Here is a 20050-nt window from a genome sequence, read left to right on the forward strand (position 1 = left end):
ATGCTGGTATGTTTTTGTGTGTAATTTATGTTTTATTCCCTCCTGTGCAGTTCCTTGTTTCCACCTGTCACTTAGAGACAGTCGAGTTCAGCAGTATATTTCCAGTGAAAGAGTGATCTCAGGCACATTACTTTTATTGTGATCTATAGCAGATGAGGATCTTGAGTTATTTGCTCAGTATTCATTTTAAACTTTTAGCTGAGAATGTGCTCTTCTTTCCTAGTGTTGAGTTAGTGTCTGTTTTAACCAAAGCACCGAAGCTTGTCCATAAGCCTGATCTGTTTTAGGAACCCATCCAAATAAAACAAAAAATTGACAGGTGGATTTTGTACCCCCAAGTTGGGGAATGAGAGTGTTTATCAAAGCAATTGTATTTTTATGAAGCCAGGAGAGTGCTTACTCAGTTCACAAGATGCTGCTTTGCCAAATGAGTCCCTGTCCATGAGAAACAAGCTGTGAGGAGCAGCAGAACAGTCTTGAGTAAGCTACATTTTGTGCATAGGTGGATCTCCTCTTTTTTTATTCCCTTGCTTGTACTGTACAGCTGAGTGATTTTAGAGAAGGAGAGCAGTATCTCTTCTGTGTGTCTCCATGGCTGATAGGGATGGATGAATGAGCAGCTTTCCACAGTTTCCTACCTTTCTCTGCCTTTTTTTCTCCTTCTCAGTTCTTTATGTTGACTGTTTTCTCATGGTTTTCACCTTGGTATGAATATTGCACTAAAGTAATGGAGCCAGCAGTTTTTGAGAAGATTCCTCTCAGATGTGTCAGGAAAATCATAGGGTATTTGGAACCAGACCACTGAAAGCAGCTCTCAGGTACAATTTGATACTCTATGCAGTAGAATATCATAGTGCCTACAACAATTGACATCTGGAATAAGCAGAGCTAGGAAGTCAGCACAGCCAGTATCTGCCATCTGCACCCACAGTATCTCACAGACCCATCATCAAGGGGAAAGTGAAGGAAGTTTCAATCTTTTAACCATTGTTCCACATTTACCCTCTGTGTGTGACTGGTATCTGTGTTGTTTCACATCTGCGGTGGAGCTTGTCCTGAGCAAACTGTGAGGTTTCCATTCAGCTTGCTGAGAACACATGCATTGTATTAGAGTGTAAGGGGAGGTTGTGGCAGGCCCTTTCCCTCTTCAGTGAATCCATGCCAGCTGGAAGCAAGGAAGTTTGTACTAGGGCTAAATCCAGATCTTATTTGGTTCCCTTCAACTGTGTAATGCATTTCCATTCTGCAGTGCAGAACTGTCTTGGGTAAAATGCTGTCCTTCCCAAAATAGGTTCTGCCTGTTGATTTTGGGTCAGCTAATAGAAACAAAACAAAGTGGCTCTTTCGTTGGGGTTTGTGCCAGTCTCACACCTACCAAGCCTTCTTATTTTGCCTCTACAGATCCCTGTTGGTACTGAGATTGAAGGGATGAATATCCTGGGGCTGGTGCTCTTTGCTCTGGTTTTAGGAGTGGCACTGAAAAAGCTTGGCCGGGAAGGAGAAGATCTCATTCGCTTCTTTAATTCATTCAACGAGGCAACTATGGTCTTGGTTACCTGGATTATGTGGTAAGTGTGGGACTGCATGTACATGTGCAATAGAACATTATGCTTAATTCAGGAATCTCACAGTTTATCCATCTCTCCAGCTTTTTCATATCAGATCCCTCGCTAGCACAAAAGCAAAGGTTATGCTGTTACTCTGCAGGGTATTTTCTGCTTGTTTCTGACCTGTGATTAGATAATCATGCCTAGCTAGGGTATCAGATAGCTGCTAAAAATCCTGTCCTGAAGTCCATTTTCATTAATTAGAGTGAAGAAGACATTTTGTTTCAAAACAACATAAGCCTGTGGCTAGCTGCCATTGTGTGCCTAATGGTGTGGGGTTTCAGTGAATAAATGAGGTGTGAGCAAGGGAGGAATGTAGCCATGTGAAAGCTAGGGCTATGTGTGATTGGAGTGCATCTGCAGATGTGGTGCCAAACTGTACTTGCAGGTTCATGCCTTAATTTTTCTGTTGGTCAGATGGTTTCTTGTACTGACCTGAAATATATCCAGTGAGATCAGAAGATAGCCCCACGCACTGTTAAATGGTTTGAGAAAAACTCTGCCAAATGCAACAGTACAGAAAGTGTACATAAAGTGTCCACTTGGATGACAGAGTGACTGTTCAGTCGCAATGGATGAACAGTTGATGAATAAATGAATTATAAAGTATTTATCACTCTCTTCTTAAAGCTACCATAGAAAAGCTATGAAGTTATCTTAGTAAAAGTGCATTTTCTCCATCCTTCAATTTTAATTCCAGTAATTTTCCTCCAAGAAAGAAGCAGAAATGTTTTGAGGAAAAAAAAAAAACCAAACTGGATTTTGCACAGGCAGATCTGTGTTATTTGCTATCCTAAAAGTCTGAAAAATGTGAAGTCTAAAAGTAGCTTATGTCTCTTACTCTTAAATGTAATTCCTTGGACACTGAATGCTGATAAGAGGCAGTTCTTGTATTCAGCTGATTACAGTGCTAACGCTTCAAGCCAATCAGTTAGTATGTAATCCTTTACTTTGTGGATTACTGGGGCCACAGCTGCCTCTCAACACCACCATAGCCCTTACTACTTCCTTAAGTTCCTGTGCCTTCCTGATATTGATCCAAAATATGATCCAAAATAAGCTGCGTGTACTTCCCAAAGGATACTTTGGAATTGGTAAAATCGTACCACCAAGAGGGGAGGCTGTCTGTGCTCTTTTGTAGTCCCATTCAACAGCCTTTGTGTCCTTAGCAGCACTTTGGTCTTAACTTCCATCTCTTCTTCTCCAGCCTCCCTCTTCAAAGGGAAGGATCTAGCCACAGGTTCAAGTTCAGTGTTCATGTTTGCAGAGCTTGTACAGGACAGGGGCTCAGACAGACCTGGCAGATCTGGCAGAGGCTGAGAGGTGAAGTTTGACAAGTCCTTCCAGAGATTCATTCAGTGGAGGCCAGAGCAAGGATGCTCACACTGAACTGGGACACAGTGAGGTACAGAACAGAGGAGTTACAGACCTGCTGAGGTAGAGGCAGGCTAGGAGTAAGTGGTTGATCTTGGCAGCCTGAAGGTTTGCATGTTTCCCAGCCTTTAAGTGCTTAATTAAACCTTTCGTTTGTTCTGATTCCACAGATCAGTCTTGCTGAACATAGGAGTTGTGTTATAGGGGTGAGTGGGATAAAAGCTTTCATTCCTGAGATGTGCAAGCGAATCTATTGCAGCTGTGCCTCTAGGACAGGGTGCTGGAGATCTAGCTGATGTTTTAGTGTTTCTTAGTCTTAGATGCAGGAATAGGTAGAGGTGCTCAGACATAAAACTTTCCAAGTACGGCTTTGAAGGAAATGAGGTTGGCGTGATTTCCATGGTTTGCTTAGTAGTAGCTGTTGTGCTGCATATGCAAGGGCAATTCCAAGCCAGAGGTGTGGCTGTGACAAATGCAGCCCTTCCCCCTGGAGCAGTTCCAACCGTTTCTGACAAAGGAAATGTCAAACAAATGCTGACGTCCTGAGACATTTCTAGATAGGAGAGGTGGAAAAATGCATACGTGGCCGTTGACTTGGGGGAGGCACTGGAAGCCTGGTCACTGGACTTAAATTACTTGCTTTCTTTGTCAAGTGCATCAGCAGCCTTTAGCTGAGCTCTGCAGTATGGCTCTCTAGTATAGGGATAGCTTTTTTTTTTTCCTGCACAGACTGTGTTGGCACCCAGTATGCCCACCATTTTAATGACCTGACTTCGTACTTCTGCTGGTGGTCACAGACTGCATAATATGCCACTCTTCCACTCCCTTCTTTGCTCCTGTCACGTGCTTCTTTTTCTTTCCTAACATCTTCTGTGTCCTAAGTGTGTCCAGTTTTCGGCCCCTCACTGCAAGAAAGATATTGAGGCCCTGGAACGTGTTCAAAGGAGGGCAACAAAGCTGGTGAGGGGTCTGGAACACAGGGCTGATGAGGAGAGGCTGAAGGAGCTGGGAATGTTCAGCCTGGAGAAGAGGAGGCTCAGGGGAGACCTCATTGCTCTCTATAACTTCCTGAAGGGAGGCTGTAGTGAGCTGGGGGTCGGCCTCTTCTCTCGTGTCATTAGTGATAGGACCAGGGGGAATGGCTTCAAGCTATGGCAGGGGAGATTCAGGCTGGACATGAGGAAGTATTACTTTTCAGAAAGGGTGGTCAGGCACTGGAATGGATGCCCAGGGAGGTGGTGGAGTCACCGACCCTGGGGGTGTTCAAGGAAAGACTGGATGTTGTATTGAGGGACATGGTTTAGTAGGAGCTATTGGGAATAGGTGAACGGTTGGACTGGATGATCTTTTAGGTCTTTTCCAACCTTGGTGATTCTATGATTCTATGATCTGCCTTCCCTTCAGTAGCAACCTCGATTTTGGGGATTTGCCTGCCTTCCTCCCCAGTGCACTAAAAGGCCACCTGAGTATCATGTTCCAGTAGTTTCAGCCAGCGCTTCTACTTCTTGCCTGGATTCCTTTCTTCATTGCCCTAGACATCTCTTTGAGTGTCTGGGAGATTTTTCTTTTTTTCAATTTGACTGTTTGCCTTCCACCAAGCAAACGTGTAAAGGAGGCCTTCCAAACTTGTATAATCTGTGTGTGTGGTAAGTAAGGTGCTGACCCTCAGCAGGAGTGGCATGTTCTTTAGAAGAGCATTATCTCTAGAAGACAGAACATGTTTTTCAACTTTTTTTTTCTTTACACTTCATGACAGCCCGTATTTGTTTATGCAGGTATGTACCTATTGGTATTATGTTCCTTGTCGGGAGCAAGATTGTGGAAATGGAAGATATTGTGCTTCTGGTGACCAGTCTGGGAAAATACATCTTTGCCTCTATTCTGGGCCACTTCATCCACGGAGGGATCATTCTGCCACTCATTTATTTTGCATCCACACGTCAAAATCCGTATCGTTTTCTCTTAGGACTTATCACACCATTTGCCACTGCTTTTGCCACTTGCTCCAGGTGGGTGTTTCTTTGGGGAACATATGTGTCTGGGAATATACATTGTAATTGTCACTATAAACTGCTTATATCTTAATAACAGAACGTGTTTAGTTTTAGGTGAAAATATTTCTAAAATTGCCAAACGAGGCGACTGAGCATAGAGCCTCACTGCTCTCAGCAGCCCGCTAGGCAGGAAATGCTTATAATTAGGTGTTGAAAACAATTCCTCAAGGCATTGATAATGTGTAGCATGATGCAAAGTTGGAAATTTGGGGAGGGAGAGGTGAAAGCATTTGTCTTAAGATCTTGCCAGCTTTCAGTTTTAAGTAAAGCAAGGGGTCGGCAGTGAGGGAGTTTGTCCTGAGAAGTTTAGTTATCCAAGTTCAGCAGAATCTGGAACAACTTGAGCCTGATTCTGTATGAGCAAAGCAGGTTTATTAGCTAGCGTAAAGTGACTTAGCATTTTTTATTTCAAAGCTCTGGCCTTATCAGCTTTTATTTGTTGTAAAGAAAGATTGCCAAATTATCAAACATGTCATTTAAGAAGCTAACTCTGGACCAAAGATCACAAATGTATAAATGAATATATAAAAACATTCTGAGTCATTTCCAAAAGAAGCAGACACGCAACTATCACAGGAGCTGAGTAATATGTGAAGTAGGAGAGGGTTTGTGAAGGAAGCCATACAATTATATAATGCAAGAAATAAATCCAGCAGTGATTGTTTCACTTGCCTGTCCATTTGAGAAGGTAGTAGTACAACATCAAGAAATTACTGTTGCAACAGCTGTATTTATATTTGCGTGTATTGCTGTGTTTGTTGTGTTTTGAGACCTTATCATTCTACATCTGTGTTATGCTACATACTGTTAGGTCATGAGTTTTTGCATCTTGGAGGTTAGAGTCCTTACCAGCTATTTCTGTTTAGGATTGTTGAATACTGCTATTCAAGACCAACAGGAAGGGACGTAGCTATCATGAGTGAGGGGCTACAAAGTGACATTGCCATCTTGACACGCTATTGTGCAGCATGTGAGAAGCACGACAGTCATGAGGCAGCAGACCTGCTACTCAGCACCCCTGGTGCTTTGTGTTTGACTTCTTTCTTGCTCTGTTTTCCTAGCTCAGCCACTCTCCCATCGATGATGAAGTGTATTGAGGAAAACAATGGAGTCGACAACAGGATCAGCAGATTTATCCTTCCTATTGGTGCAACTGTGAACATGGACGGAGCTGCTATTTTTCAGTGCATGGCAGCCGTGTTTATTGCTCAGCTGAACAACGTCGACCTCAACGCTGGGCAAATCTTTACCATTCTGTAAGTTGCTTGTTATTGTAACCACATCCTTCTGGCCCCCAGATGCATTAAAGCCTGTGGTCTCCCTGTTAATAGCTAGCATTTATAGTTTGCATTCCATGTCTCTGACTTAAAGCTTGCAAACTGCTGTGAGGCATAATGATAGGGTGATTAAAGGATGGAGTCTTTCAAGCTTTATAAGATTGATGTTTAATAAAAGGTGGAACCTGGGAGGAGTAACGAAATTATGAAGCAGACTTTGAACTGTTTAATGCTGCTCCTCACATTGAATTCCTCTCCTTACTTAAGGATCTCCTCCCACTCCACTTGTCATTAAGCTGGGTAATTGTGGCATGCTGCACTACCAAGAATGCTACCCTCCGGATGTCCTAGAAAATCCTCATGCCAGCTCCCCAGTTCCTTTTGTTTCAGTTTCATACTCAAGACTCTGCTCCTGCATACCTCTCTGCCCTTACTACCACTTCATCACTGGTTTCCCAGGTCAGACCCATGACCATCCCCCTTCTGATCATTATGCTTTTCCCCATTGTACTGTACACTGCCTTAGCCCTGCTTCTTTCTCTAGGACTCTCCTCTCTATGCCTGGAACATCCTTGCAGGTCCAGTGAATGTGTGCCATCCTCTTTCATTCCCTGCCCAAAATCCAATAAGTGAGGATCTTAGAAGGAGTTTTAGCCCTTCACTGTGCCAAGAAGTCAGGACTCTATCCACCATATACCTTCTTACATTTCCTGCCTTCCCCACCCAGGTTTTATTTCCTTCTTTACTGCATTTCTCAGTATATTGTTTGTCTATTTAAGGCAGGGCTGGAATATTATTTTCTTTGCAGATGGCCAAATTAGCTCTTCATGTACTCATAGCAAGTCAAGTGTTGACACAAGCCCTAGAATTATCCTAGAATGATAGCTCAAGGGAAAAACAGTTGCAGACATCTTCACACAAAAGGCTGTGATTCATGTCTGTTGCACATGCACTGCTTAAGGATCTGTTTGAATGCAGGTGAGACACAAAGAAGGGACAGTGCTATTAGTATGCCTCTATGGACAGCATACTTGGACTTTTGAGGCTAGATCTTAAAGCACATCAGTCCTGCTTAGTACACAGGTTTTCATGCTTTGGGCAGAGCTTCAGCACAGTCCTGGCTCGGCAGTGGGGTTGTGCTTCTTCCTGTTGTGAAGCTAGGTTGGCATGCTTTATCCTCTGTGCATGGCACAGTTCACCTTTATACATTTGGGGAGTGAAGAAAACATGTATTCAGCATCTTTGAACCAATGTACGACTTGGAAATGGATGTGATATTAACATAGTGAGAAATGATTTGGGTTTTTTGTTTTGTTTTGTTTTGGTTTGTTTTTTTCCTGTTCTGAAATGTTATTAAAGACAGAGCTGTTACCTTGGTAGCTGCCGTGGAGCCTGCTGAGCAACTGTATTCTATATCCATTACTGTGCCTCAGCTGGCAGGAAAGGATTTGCCTGGGAAGCAAATGATCTGTGTGTCCCTTGCTGTGGAGTTTGTTTACAGTTCCTAAAGTAGGGAAATGTGTGACGTAAATGTAGAAGAGGAGTGCTGCAGGGCTCCTACTAACCAGAAACAAATTGATTTGCAGCGTCACAGCAACTGCATCCAGTGTGGGTGCAGCTGGGGTTCCAGCTGGAGGAGTCCTCACCATCGCTATTATCTTGGAGGCCATTGGACTTCCCACCAACGATCTCTCCTTGATATTAGCAGTGGACTGGATTGTGTAAGTACTTCAGACCACGTGCGTGTGCTGTTACATGATATGTTCAGCTGGAAACACGGTTCAGGATAGTCCAAGTGTAGTATAAAATAAAACCCTACTAGGTGTGGCTCTCTGTAGGATGGGAAGCTCATGACAGGTGATGGAGAATGATGAATATGGTGGTTCCTATTCAGTTAAGCAGTTGGTGTGCTAAAAACCCTGTTCAGTATTTTTTACTGAGACATTCAGTCATTACTGACTTCAATTTCAAGTTTCAATTCCCTCCAGAGGATTAAGTTTGTTCAAAATATTGCTGGAAATTAGTTGGATATGAATAAGGAAAGGACAAAAGGAAAACAGCCTGAATAGTGATGGAAAACAGATGTGTGAAGCAACCTTCATCAGAAGCAGTTGCCAGCTGTTGTTTGAACTATAACAGCAAGAGACCAGTCGCAGCAACCAGCACAAGTGTCAGAGCAGGGCAGGTACACAGAGGGCTTGCAGCATTCATCACAGCTGTGTTTGGTGTCCTGGCTGGAAGATGTTTCTGGGAATTGCGAGATCAGTACGCAGTATTACCACCTTTCCTTTCCATCTTCTGGGAAAGGTCTAGGAAGTTAGACCTTTGCTTGGTTCCTTCTCCCTTTCCCAAGAACCATTTTCCTCCTTGAAACATGAGAGATTATCTCCTTAGCTCTGTTTGGAAGAGCCTATTTCACCACTCATTTTAGTTATGTCCTCATTGAAGCCTAAATTTATCTTCTATACCACCTAAGCAAAGCCTAGAAAATTTGCTTTAAGAATTGGGGACCTAGCCATTAGTACATGATGAGAGTAAATGCAACATGCAGATGATTTATTGCTTATATGAGCTCTGTGGAAAAGGGGCTCCCAGTTCTTCTCAAACAAGCCTGTCTGTAGTCTCCAGAAATACTAAGAAATTGAAAGTTTGTAGAATACTGAAAAAAAATCAAAGTGGAAAGGCTCCTCTGACCACTCAATGTGCCTGCGCTTTAAATACTGGTGAATTATGCTCAGTGTGAAAATTTAAAAGGACACACTGCTTTTAGACCATCTGGTTGGGTAGTGGGCTGCAAGTGCTGGTCAGTAACAGTCAGACAATCTGAATCCCCCTTGAGATTTTTTTTTTCACTTAGCAGTTTTTGGGGACGCTTCCTGATTTAGATGTACATAATCTTTGCCTCTCTCTGTAAGGATGGACTACTCTCACAGAGGATGTGGAAATTAGGATGTGTGAGGGCAGTCTGGAGTTTCCAAGGCTGGGTTAAAGGGCAGCTCTGTTACCTCCTTCCCTTCCCTCACCAACACACATCTATGATGCTCATTGCATAATTCTTTCTTGCTGTCACCACTTGGGTATCAGCCACCACAGGAGAGACAGGCAAAGCAGTGGCCATCCATTCGTGTTCCATCTTCCTGAGGGATTACAGTGCTAGTTGTGCTTTCCATAAGCTGTATGTATTCAGAACCGTGTGGTTGCATGAGTGAAGTTTGCAGCTTGTTTCTGTCTGGATTTCCCTTAGCCTGTGTCATGCTGGCTGCCTTCTTCTAAAAATATGTAGTATCCCTTTGTGGTCAACAGTGTTGTTCTAGTTCAGGAATTCAGTCTTGTGGTAACAAAAATGGGGAAGAGGGACAGAAGAGTCCTTTATCTTGTTTTAAAGCCAGACATTTAATTACCAAAGAGGATCACAGTTACAAATTAAGCACATGCTGCAGAATGACTAGCAGAAATCTCAAGAGGCACATGAAGAAATTGTTCTTTGAGTTATAACCCTCCTCTATTCAACTCTGAAGCACACTAGTATTGCACTGTAGAACTAAAGATAGGAACTGATGCTCATAGTGAGAAAGCCAGGGGACATAGTCATTCTCTGCTTTTGGAAGGACACCTTAAATAGTTAAGATACTAGATTTTCTATAGTTAAAAAAAAAAAAAAAAGTTGAGTGCTATGAGTTATCTTCTGGATAAGCCTAAAGGAAGTTCCAGCTCTGAACTTGCATTTGAGGCATGCTGGCCTGGAGAGAGGGAAGAAAGCAGGCTGGGAAAAGAAGGATGTCTGAGAAAAAGTAATAACATTACAGCAACCTGCTGAGAAACCGGATCCAGCTGATGCAAGAGTTGGGAGGCTTGAACCAGTTCCAGTGCACAATCTTAGTTCTGAAATGGGAATGATATTTCTGTAGAAAATACCTGTGGGTAACAACATCTTCCTTCTCTAGGTCCAGCAGTATTGGTGGATCTGCAGGGAAGAATTTGGCCCCACTTATTGTGTTGTAACACTCTTAAACTAAAAGGGCACTTTGTTTGTTTTTAACCTTAACCAGGGACCGAACTACCACAGTTGTGAATGTGGAAGGGGATGCCCTAGGAGCAGGTATCCTCAATTACCTGAATGAAAAAGAAAAGAGAGGAAAAGAGCAGGAGCTAAAAGAAGTCAACGTGGAAGCAGTTGCTAACAGCAAGTCTGAAGAGGAAACGTCGCCTTTGGTAACCCACAAAAAACAAGTCTCCAACACAACCAGTACATCAGACCCTGAATCCAAGGAATCAGTACTGTGAACTAGAAGCTGTTGGTCAAACACGTCTTAGAGGTGGACCAGGGACTTGTTAATGCACCTAGACGTTTGCAGTGCTAGCAAGGGCTGGGCAGCTCTTGAAAATTTTCACTTCCAGTCTGTTTTGAAATTTGCTGGCTTGGGGAAGGGAGGGAGGTGGGCTGGGAAGAAACGGGGTGGTGAGAAAGAACACACACTTTGTAGTAGTATTTTGATAATTCATCTGTGTACCTGTATATATGTGTTGCACATACACACATATACATGTATACATGTAGGCGAAAGCAATGCCAATTGAAATGTCTGGTTTTACAAGAGATCTCTTAGTGAAGGCTTATGTGGGTTGGATATGGGGAAGCAGCCAACCCATGAGTGCTTATGGTAGGGAGAAATTAGTAAGCTTATTGTGCTGCTGTTTGAATGGAGATACAGTTCAGAAACTCCACAGTGGGTGAGAATGTTTCTTAAGTTTAGTTTCTGTCCTGGAAACTCTTACTGACAATTACGCAATATGGAGCAACATTTTTCTCCCACTCCCCTTCCTCTCCTGTTCTCTGATCACTTAAAAACATCAAATATAACCTAGGAAGTAGGGTGTTGCTTTTTTTTTAGTGTAATAAGTGAACGAGGAGGTCCAAATCTTATTCCATTCCCCCGCTACATTGCAGTTTTCTTACCTTTTGGTGAGTAATTCCCAAACTCTGGGACCAGACAAAGGAGATATTTGTGCAGATCAAGGGCTGGCTATCTCCTCCCCTCTTAGCAAGCTGTTGAGGAAAAAAAAAAATCCAGAGGAAACACGAATTTTGTTAAAGTGATCCCTCTGGGGCTAAAAAAAAATGTGGAGTCTGTTCCAGTATAAATATCTCTAAAAGAAGCTTGTCTGTGACAACATCAAGAAGTCAGTTCCCTTTGTGAAAACACACATGCACGTTTGCTAGCACGCCATGTCCTGCTTATGTTTGTATAATGGGTCAGTCCAAACAAATTAAGTCATATCCCTTTTCCAGCAAAACTGTGCAGGAGAAAAAAGTGTGAACACACATGTGGGAACTGACAATAGGCAAGTCTGATTGTTAGCTTGAAAGGGGAAAAAAGGAGGTGAATTTCTAACCTGATGTAGTTCAGTGATCTCTGAGTATTGGGACGGCTGTATACTCATTCCTGCTAGGAATTTGGTCCTACTATAAATCCTTTTGACAGCAGTTTACATTTAATTCTACATGGTGCTGGGCCAGGGTAATGCTTAATGGCAGGCGGTAGCCTTTGCTTGGGGCTGACCCAGGTGCTTCTGGATTCTGACTCCACCTTTTTCCTCTACCACATGCTTCCTGAATTTGCACTCCCCCAAACTTGATCGAAGTCCAGCAAACATTGCAAAACTCCTGTTGATTTCTCTTGGCATTTTGGTCAGGAGGTAGTTACAAAGTGATGGCTGTGCATATATGCCAAGATTTGCCCTGGCCTTGTGGCACTTTCCCTTGGCTACTTTAACAAGGTGAGTGCGTGTGGTCAGTCCTCCACGCTGTAAACTCAGCAACATATATTTACAGTTTGCTTTGGTATACAATAATGATCAGTCTCCCCTTGTTTTTTTTCTCCTGTTGCTTCAGAGGAAGCTATCTTGAAAAGGTATCCGGGTGCTGATGTTTATGATCACAGCATTAGGAAGAGGCAGCTCCAATTTTATAGCAGCAGCAGCCTTCATTTCCAAAGCATCTTTCCTGGTAAAGGGACACGATGAATTTTGCTAAAAGATGCTCAGAACGAGATGTGGCCACCTCTGAGGGAGAACACAGTGAGTGTGTCATTACTGGCTGTTTAATTGTGTGCAGCAGCCCTGTGCAATTGGTCAGCCCGCTGCAAAACTGCAGGTGGAGTTTCTTTTTAACTGGTTTATTTATAATCATGTCCACAAAATTTGATCAGTCCTCGCCTTGTTTTAAAAATGAAAGGAGACAGTCGTTGTTCTCTAGGGCTGTCCTCTGCTCAGTATTTAGTATTTCATTTTAAGCACATCAAAACCTGCGGAAACTTTGCATTTCCTCCCATTAGAGTCATCCCAACTCCTTTCAACTCAGGAAACCAGAAGCAGGCTTTGTAGCTGGCAGTGAGAGTCCTCAAATGAAAGGTATTTTGATAAATGTTGGAGGTTTTAAAAAAAAAAAAAAATCAGGGTTCTCATCAACCCTCTCTTTTATAAGAAATATTTAAAGTTTCATGGAAAACTTTGACTGCACCAGAACGCCAGAAACCATGGTTTTAAAACAGCATGTGGATATTTTGAGGGGAACTGAAAAACACAACTGTTCCCTGCAGGCTGGGTTCTGTAGTTGGATTTTTCTCTCCCATCAGACATTTAGCTCTTTTGATGCTTTCCCTCACCATGACACATGCAGTTCAGTTGAGGTCATGAGAGCAGGCAGCACCCAAGTGAACTGTCACGGCAGGATTTGAGAAGTGAATGTTTCTCAGTTTTGATTTTTCGCTCCAAAGCTGATGTTGCCAACAGATAGAAGTACTCATAAGGAGTTTGTCCAAAGGCTGGGCTTCTTCACAGGCACCACCTAGCCACTGCTCTGCTGATATTCCTTCCCTGTGGTGCTGCCACTTGATTGTACGTTTTCCCTCTAGCAGGATGCTGTGGGATGTTCTTTCTGACAGTAGATTCCAGAAAATGATTAAATTAAAGCCAATTATCTCTGATTTGTCTTAATATTTTTCACTAGCAATGCAGAATGTGAACATCTTTGCTGCAGAATGCCTCTCCCGGTCCCCATTAGATGATTGCCATGCTTTGCATCAGTGTGAGTGCGTAGTTCCATGTAAGGCTTGTTAGAGCATTTGGGCTTAAGGTCAAGCACTCCCATAGCTGGAATTTAACAAAGGAATTTTAACACTCCTCCTGGAAACAGGTGCCATAGGGTCTATACGAGCCATTAAGTATTCAGGGCCAGTCTTAACCTGCCACAAATCTGTACGATTACAAAAGCTCTGCTTTAGACTTAAAAAGCTGCCAATTCTCTGTTGTTTGCACACAGTGAGAGGATCCCACAGTTTTCTATGGAAACACAAATGTCGGGTAGTGACTGCTTTTCAGAGTACCTTACTGGTCTTGTTTGTATTGTCTGTGTCAGAAATTACATTTCTTGTTTTTCTATGATGTTACCATTGCATTTGATGGCCATGCCATGTCTTCTAAGGCTCTCTGCTTGACTTCAGATTACTTTTTGATAAGGTACAAATGTAAAAGATCTATTATTGTACTCTCTTGGACTGTATTAAAAAAAGTGATACCTACCAACAGCTGCTCTTGTAAGAGTGTGAATCCTGATTGAAAGCCCAGTGAGACAGAAGACTTGCCATTTGCTTCCAGTGGTCAAGGTCTTCAGGTAAGGTCACTGGGAGAGAAATAGAAGGGCTGTTGAAGGTAGTGCATTTTTCTGTGCTATTTGGATGCAGTCCTCAACCTGCACTGTTGCCCTGGGATCTTCCTATTTCAGGTCTCCATGCAGCCTCATACCAAGAGGCTGCAAGCTGACCAAGAAGGTGCTGCTCAGCAGCAGCACAGGTGCAGCTATTAACACCTGCTCTGTGCTTACCCAGGAATTCCATGAATCTGATGCCAGTATGGTACTGAACTCCAACATCTGTTGTCTAGACATATGTTTGAGTTCTCCCAACTTGACTGTAAAGTGGAAATTTTTAGTCAGTTGCTTTTGATTTCAGGAGGAAATAAATTCAATCTAGATAATGCTGGTTTTCTTTTTTGGCTTTAGTCTTTCTTTTGGAAAATACAAATCCTTTAATCCCTTCTGGTGTTTTCCTTAAGGTATCCACATCCCCTGGAGATTGCACACTGCCATTGCTTTTCCTGCTGCAATTCACAGTCGTTTCACTTTTAGACTTCTGTTGGGCATATGACTTGGGTTCAGGTGTTATTTTTCCTTCTTAATAGCTGTTTCTTGTAAGAGGAGCTCCAGTCACATCCTCTCGATGCAAGGGGACTACTAGAGGCATCTCCTTCTGTATAGTTACCACCATGGAGGCCTTTGTGGTGTGCTGGTGAAACTGAACTGGGAAAGAAAATTCTCGTGTTATTAGTCAGAAAGGGTGGATATGCATATACAGCAAGCTGTGGTCAGAAAAGCCTCTTCGTTTTAGGAAAGTAGGCTACAAACAGCTTGTGTCCTATCCTCTAATACTGTGATTGCATTTTGGGAGAAAATTACAGGAACATGGAAAAGTTTGTAAGCCCTGGGCGTGCCCGATCCCATTTCGTCTCAGACCTTATTTTTTTACCTTCTTTATTTCAGTGATGTGTCTTTGACTGTTTGGGACCATCTCTAATTTCTTCTTTGAGACTGAATTTCCTCTCCGTGATTTATCAGTCACTGACTCATCTCCTTGCTTTGTCTGCAGTTCCCTAGCTATTTTTATGTGTTGATGGATCAGTGGACATAGTTTTGAGTTGGATCAGCTTCAGCTGGTCCTTAGGAATGCATTTTGCCCTTACCTCACCAAGGATTAGTGAGACCTAGTAACTTAGAGAGTTGCTTTGAGTGTGCTGAGCGGCATCTGTCATCCTGAGAAAGGTGCTTGCTTTGTGCTGTGAGACATGGCTGTTGAGGCCTGACTGGCTCTAGTGAGCAATGAAGGGTGCCAGCACATGGCTACTGTTAGAATATGTTCAGTAGACCGGTATTCCCAGGAGCAGAGCTTTAGCTGGGTCCCTGCTTGCACACTGGTAGTTGCACTACAAGATTCAGTAATTGCAAAGGGCTTTAAACCTCTATTGGGATGTCTCTTGCAAACTACAAACCAGGGTCAAACACAGGGCTTTTCCTGTAGCAATGTGACAATCAGAGCTGTGTCCTTTTGGCATAATAGAAGCAGGGAGCCAGCCAGGGTACAGGAGCAGCTGGTAAAACAACTTCTGCTTTGTCTGCTGGGCAGCCGTGTTACTACCAAAGAGGCCATGCTCTGAGCTGGACACAGTGGGAGATTGTCAGGGTAGTTTTGTGTGTTTGCTCTGTTTCTGTACTCTTCCCTGAGCATTTACTCTGGCTGGAGCAAGAGATGGGCATGACCCAGTGGTGACCATTTTTAGATTAATTCTCTTGTGTGTGAAACCAGATGTTTGGGCAGTTTGATGAAGAGAGACTTTCTGCTTTTAGTCAAGTCAGAGGCCCTGGTATCTTTGTGACTACCCATTCTGCATGTGTTGCAAGTTGCTTCCTTGAGGGCTTGCCCAATGTACAAAACCACTGCTTCTTTCTGCAAAGATCTGTAGCTCTGATTAACACTCCAGACTGAATTTTCAGTCCTGTCTTCTGCGAGCGCTGCACATTTCTTCAACTCCTTAAAAGCACTCTTCTGTTGGAAATCATGAGCAATGTGTTTCAGATAGGAAGTCAAAGGATCAACACTCAAACTCTCACCAAAGAGAAATGTCACGTTTTTGTGGATTTAAACTGGGCAGCTTAAAGTAATTGCAGACCTGCCTGTAATGACTGCTACTGTGAGTGATGAACAACTCAGAATTAGGCAGGTTGCACAAATCCTCTGCTTGCAGTTCATTTCCTATAGATGACCTTTACAGGTACCATTCTCTCACAGAAAATAATGTGGAGAGTAGTGAATCACGGTGTTTGTGAAGCACTCTTAAGGTACTGTGCACTAAATCTTGGATAATAGTGAACTTATCAAAAACTCTGAAAGGCATCAAGTAATTGTAGTATGTATCATTAAGTCAGAGTTGCATTGTGCTGGCATGGATGACTGGATGATCAGAGACCCAGTGTATGCATTTGCAGGAAGAAGAGTGGGAGCTGGTGTCGGTGAGTTGCTCTGCTGTCTGCCTCCTTCCATCCTTCTGGGATGCCATGAAAGTCCAGGCTTAGGTAAAATAACAGACATCATAGTGGATTCAACACCTAAATGGGGAGCCTTGTCAGCTTAGTTTCTGCTTAGTTTCAGTGGAAGAGCTTTTCAACTAACAAAACAAGTTGTCTTGTGGCAGTACGGGGAAAAGGTGGGGAAAAATGAGAATGGCAGGCAGATCAGACAGGATAAGTGGGTAATGGATAAAGCAGCTAAGGCTTTGAAGGAAGCATCTTTCCCTTGGTGTTTTGATATGGATATCATCAAAAAGACTGCACACATTTGTCCTGTGTGAAATGGGGACAGTGCAAATCCCCACCTGCTAACTGGCCAGGTGTTACAGGGAGAGGCAGAGATCTGTGCTGGTGTTGTTGAAGTGTGCTGTCACTGAGCAACAAGTAAGCATCAGCATGGGGCTCTGATAAGCTGCTCTTGGCTGCTGGCCACGATCACAGAGAAAGAAATAAACAGCACAGCTCTGGATCAGGATTTGACCCACATTCCTCCTTGCAGTGTAGCTCAGTGTATGCTTCTTGGATAGCCATTATTCTATGAGGACAAAGAAGACCTTATTATCTAGATGGGCACATCAGTGAGAGCCATGTTCACTTGCTACTTCAGGGGACAGGGAAAAGGATAAGGCAAATGGTCTTAAACTTTTCCAAACGTTGGGCAATACACTGTGACAGTTGGCTCTAAATATTCTAAGTCAGATGAAGAGTGATTAAGGGCCTTATTTGGATTTCACAGCTCCCTGTTATTGCATCTGAGCACTGTCTTGGGAAGTTAATGTTAACAGAGTGTTTATTCTCTCCTTGGGGTCTTACATTTTTGACTAGCAGGCACTATTTCACAGTTCAGCAGTGAGTGTAGGCAGAAAAAGGAAAATGCTTCTTTGAGTCATCAGGCAGTCTGGGAGCAGAGTTCAAATCCTGAAACCAAGGCCATTGTTAGCTAACAGTCATCTCCCCTGTAAAGGTCCACATTCAGAGGTTTATAAATACATTTGGGTATTGATATCATATTATTAATAGCATGTTAGTGCAGGATTGTGACTCATCTTTTTTGGCAGGATGGAAGAAGAGAACTCTTCTGTAGGAGAGTTATCTTCTCTCTAGGATGACTTTTTTAGTAGAAAAAGAACACTACTTTTCCATTCAAAGAGCCTCAGCACCAACAGGTACATCATCCTCAACAGCTGTGAAATCTGACTTGGATTTAAGCACTGATCTCAAAGGCAACAGGAGGTGATAGCTCTGAACATTTCAGCAGCCAGCTGCTCTTTCTTGAAGTCCTGCCCAAGAGACGTGTATAATTGTCTTCCCAAAGGCAAGGCAAACAAGCATACTGACAGGAACTACTGTGAGGAAATGAATTTTGAGCCAGCCCTGTTGTAATGCAGACTTAATGGTGTGGTTTTAAGACGTGGAGAGTACAGAGAAGTTCAGTATGAGATGTTCCTTGAGGTAGCTCTCACTTGGTCGTTATGTTAACAACACTCTGGTGTTGTTAACATGCACTTCTTTGCAGGTGTGCATTTAGGAACTGAAATTAAACTGCATAGGTGATGTCAGTACAACTAGATTTCTGTTACACATTGCAGAAAGGGGTCTTTTCTGAAGGAAACTGTTGCCACATGCCTGAATCCCCTGTGCTCCCCCAGAAATAATTGTACTTAACCATGAAAGTACCCCAAGTATTAACTGCTACACACTGTAGCTTTTCAAGATCCTGAAGGAATGCCACAAAATGGATGAGCCAGGTCCTTTATTGATGTGCATTAACGTGATTTCATGAAGCTTTCAGTGGCCTGTGGACTTCTGGTGGAATGGCACTCTCTGGCAGGATAGGGGTTTGAATTGGTTCTCTTTTAAAAACATAATGTTCTTGAAAATGCCCGGTAAGTTGGAACTTGTTGGCTAGAGGCATTTTATGTGCTCACAGTGTTCTCATGAATTAGTCCCTCCCATAAGATAAATGTGTTTTCTAGATGGCCATGTTGATGTAGAAGCAAGGCTTCCTGATGTTTGGATCGGTTTTCTTTCTCCATATCTCTCTTGCATGTTCTGCTGTGGTCCTTGGAATTTGCTGAGACTGCAGCAGGACTAGGCTTCTAGAGTACCTGTGCTAAACTTAAACATGTCCCAGCCTCCTCTGAGGACACAGACCATCTCACATCCTTTCATGGGGGGGGACGAAGACGATTTTAACTTTGGAGGAAGAGCTGGAACTGAAAACAAGCCTACTTCAAGGCAGTACCTTAATGGCATTTTATCTAATCAGTCCAATAGCCGTGACCAAGCTGCCGAGCTAGCCTTGACTGCCTCCCTGGTCTTACCCCATGGTAGATGCACTGTTGGCATTACTTCCCCAAGGACCAATGTGGAAGTAATGTGTTCCCCATCCCTGAATGTTCCTGTCTTTTAAGAACGTAGTCTTATCAGACCTTCTCTTACTATCCTGGCTGCACTGTAAGGTCGCGCACAAAGCTCGCGCTGCACAGGATGGAGGCTGTGTGTAGCACTAGGATAGCTGAGTGTACCTCTGCTGACTGCAGGTGGGTCTTTCCTGAATTGCTGCTGCTTTATGGCAGATTGAGACCGACTCACTCGCTCGTAGTGAGGGTGACAATTCTGATGAGCCCTCTGGATTCAGGGCCAGCAGGTCCACCCTTAAGACACGAGGCGTCTGTTGCTGCAAGATACATGATCTGCCTTACTACCCTTAAAGGTGCCTTGTTTGGCTTTTCAATATAACTATGCACCAAAGGCAAGAGACTCTGTTATCCCTGCAGACAGGAGGGAGAACAAGGATGACCTGGTGTGAAACAGACAGGGAAAGTGAGTTTCTTTTCTTTATCCTCTAAGTTTTCTGTCGGCAGTCCTGCCTCTAATGCTCTTATGTTTATGTGCTTTTATTTCTACCGGACCATAAATCACTCTAAATAGGAGGGAGGATTCTTGTATTTTTATATGCTGAGCCATTTGATTGATTAATTTAATAAAGCGACACACAGATGAACTCTGAAATTCACTGCCATCTGCTGCTCCAGTTCAATCCAGTATTACTGATACAAAGGTACCTGCCTTCAGAGAAAACCTAGTGCTGAAAGCACTGGGAGTAACCACTCCATTGAATGAATATGCCATGTGGGTGTGTTGATGCTTGTGAACTTCTGTAACTGTTCTTATTTTAAAGCCATGGGTCTGATCTGTGTGACTCTGTATCAGCTTTTTTAATATCTGCCAAGACCAGATGTACGTGCATATATGCAAAAAGGCCTGTATTGCTGTGGCTGGGGCTGTGTGACCCTGGGGTAGATTAATGTTACAGATGTTTACTGTGTAGTACGCTGCTCTTTGGTGCAGAAATTCTCCCCGTCTGCCTGGGAAGAAGGCAGTGCTGTGGCTCAGGCTGAGATGGCTTGTTGCATTAGGAGGGTGGCACAACAGGGCGCTCTCTTTTTCCCTTCTGTTATGGAAATGTTTATTTGTTCTCTCTTTGTGTAGCTTCTCAAGCTGAAATAAAAATCACCCCGAATAGAATTCATGTTTTGGCCTTTGTTTGGTGAACTC

The 20050-nt window shown here is 43.2% G+C and overlaps 1 protein-coding gene across 1 annotated transcript in view; it reads left to right on the forward strand.

The window, feature by feature from the left end:
* The window catches only part of SLC1A4 (solute carrier family 1 member 4), a 32118-nt gene extending 12098 nt beyond the window's left edge, over positions 1-20020 (forward strand). Inside the window, exons 4-8 of the mRNA XM_052699199.1 lie at positions 1402-1568; positions 4757-4990; positions 6097-6291; positions 7899-8033; positions 10362-20020. Of these exons, the coding sequence (XP_052555159.1) occupies positions 1402-1568; positions 4757-4990; positions 6097-6291; positions 7899-8033; positions 10362-10596 (966 nt within the window). The 3' untranslated portion in view covers positions 10597-20020. The remainder of the gene's footprint in view (positions 1-1401; positions 1569-4756; positions 4991-6096; positions 6292-7898; positions 8034-10361) is intronic.
* The last annotated feature ends 30 nt before the right edge of the window (positions 20021-20050 follow it).

The sequence above is a fragment of the Tympanuchus pallidicinctus genome, unplaced genomic scaffold, assembly GCF_026119805.1.
Source record: "Tympanuchus pallidicinctus isolate F22 unplaced genomic scaffold, pur_lepc_1.0 scaffold1, whole genome shotgun sequence".
Classification (NCBI taxonomy): domain Eukaryota; kingdom Metazoa; phylum Chordata; class Aves; order Galliformes; family Phasianidae; genus Tympanuchus; species Tympanuchus pallidicinctus.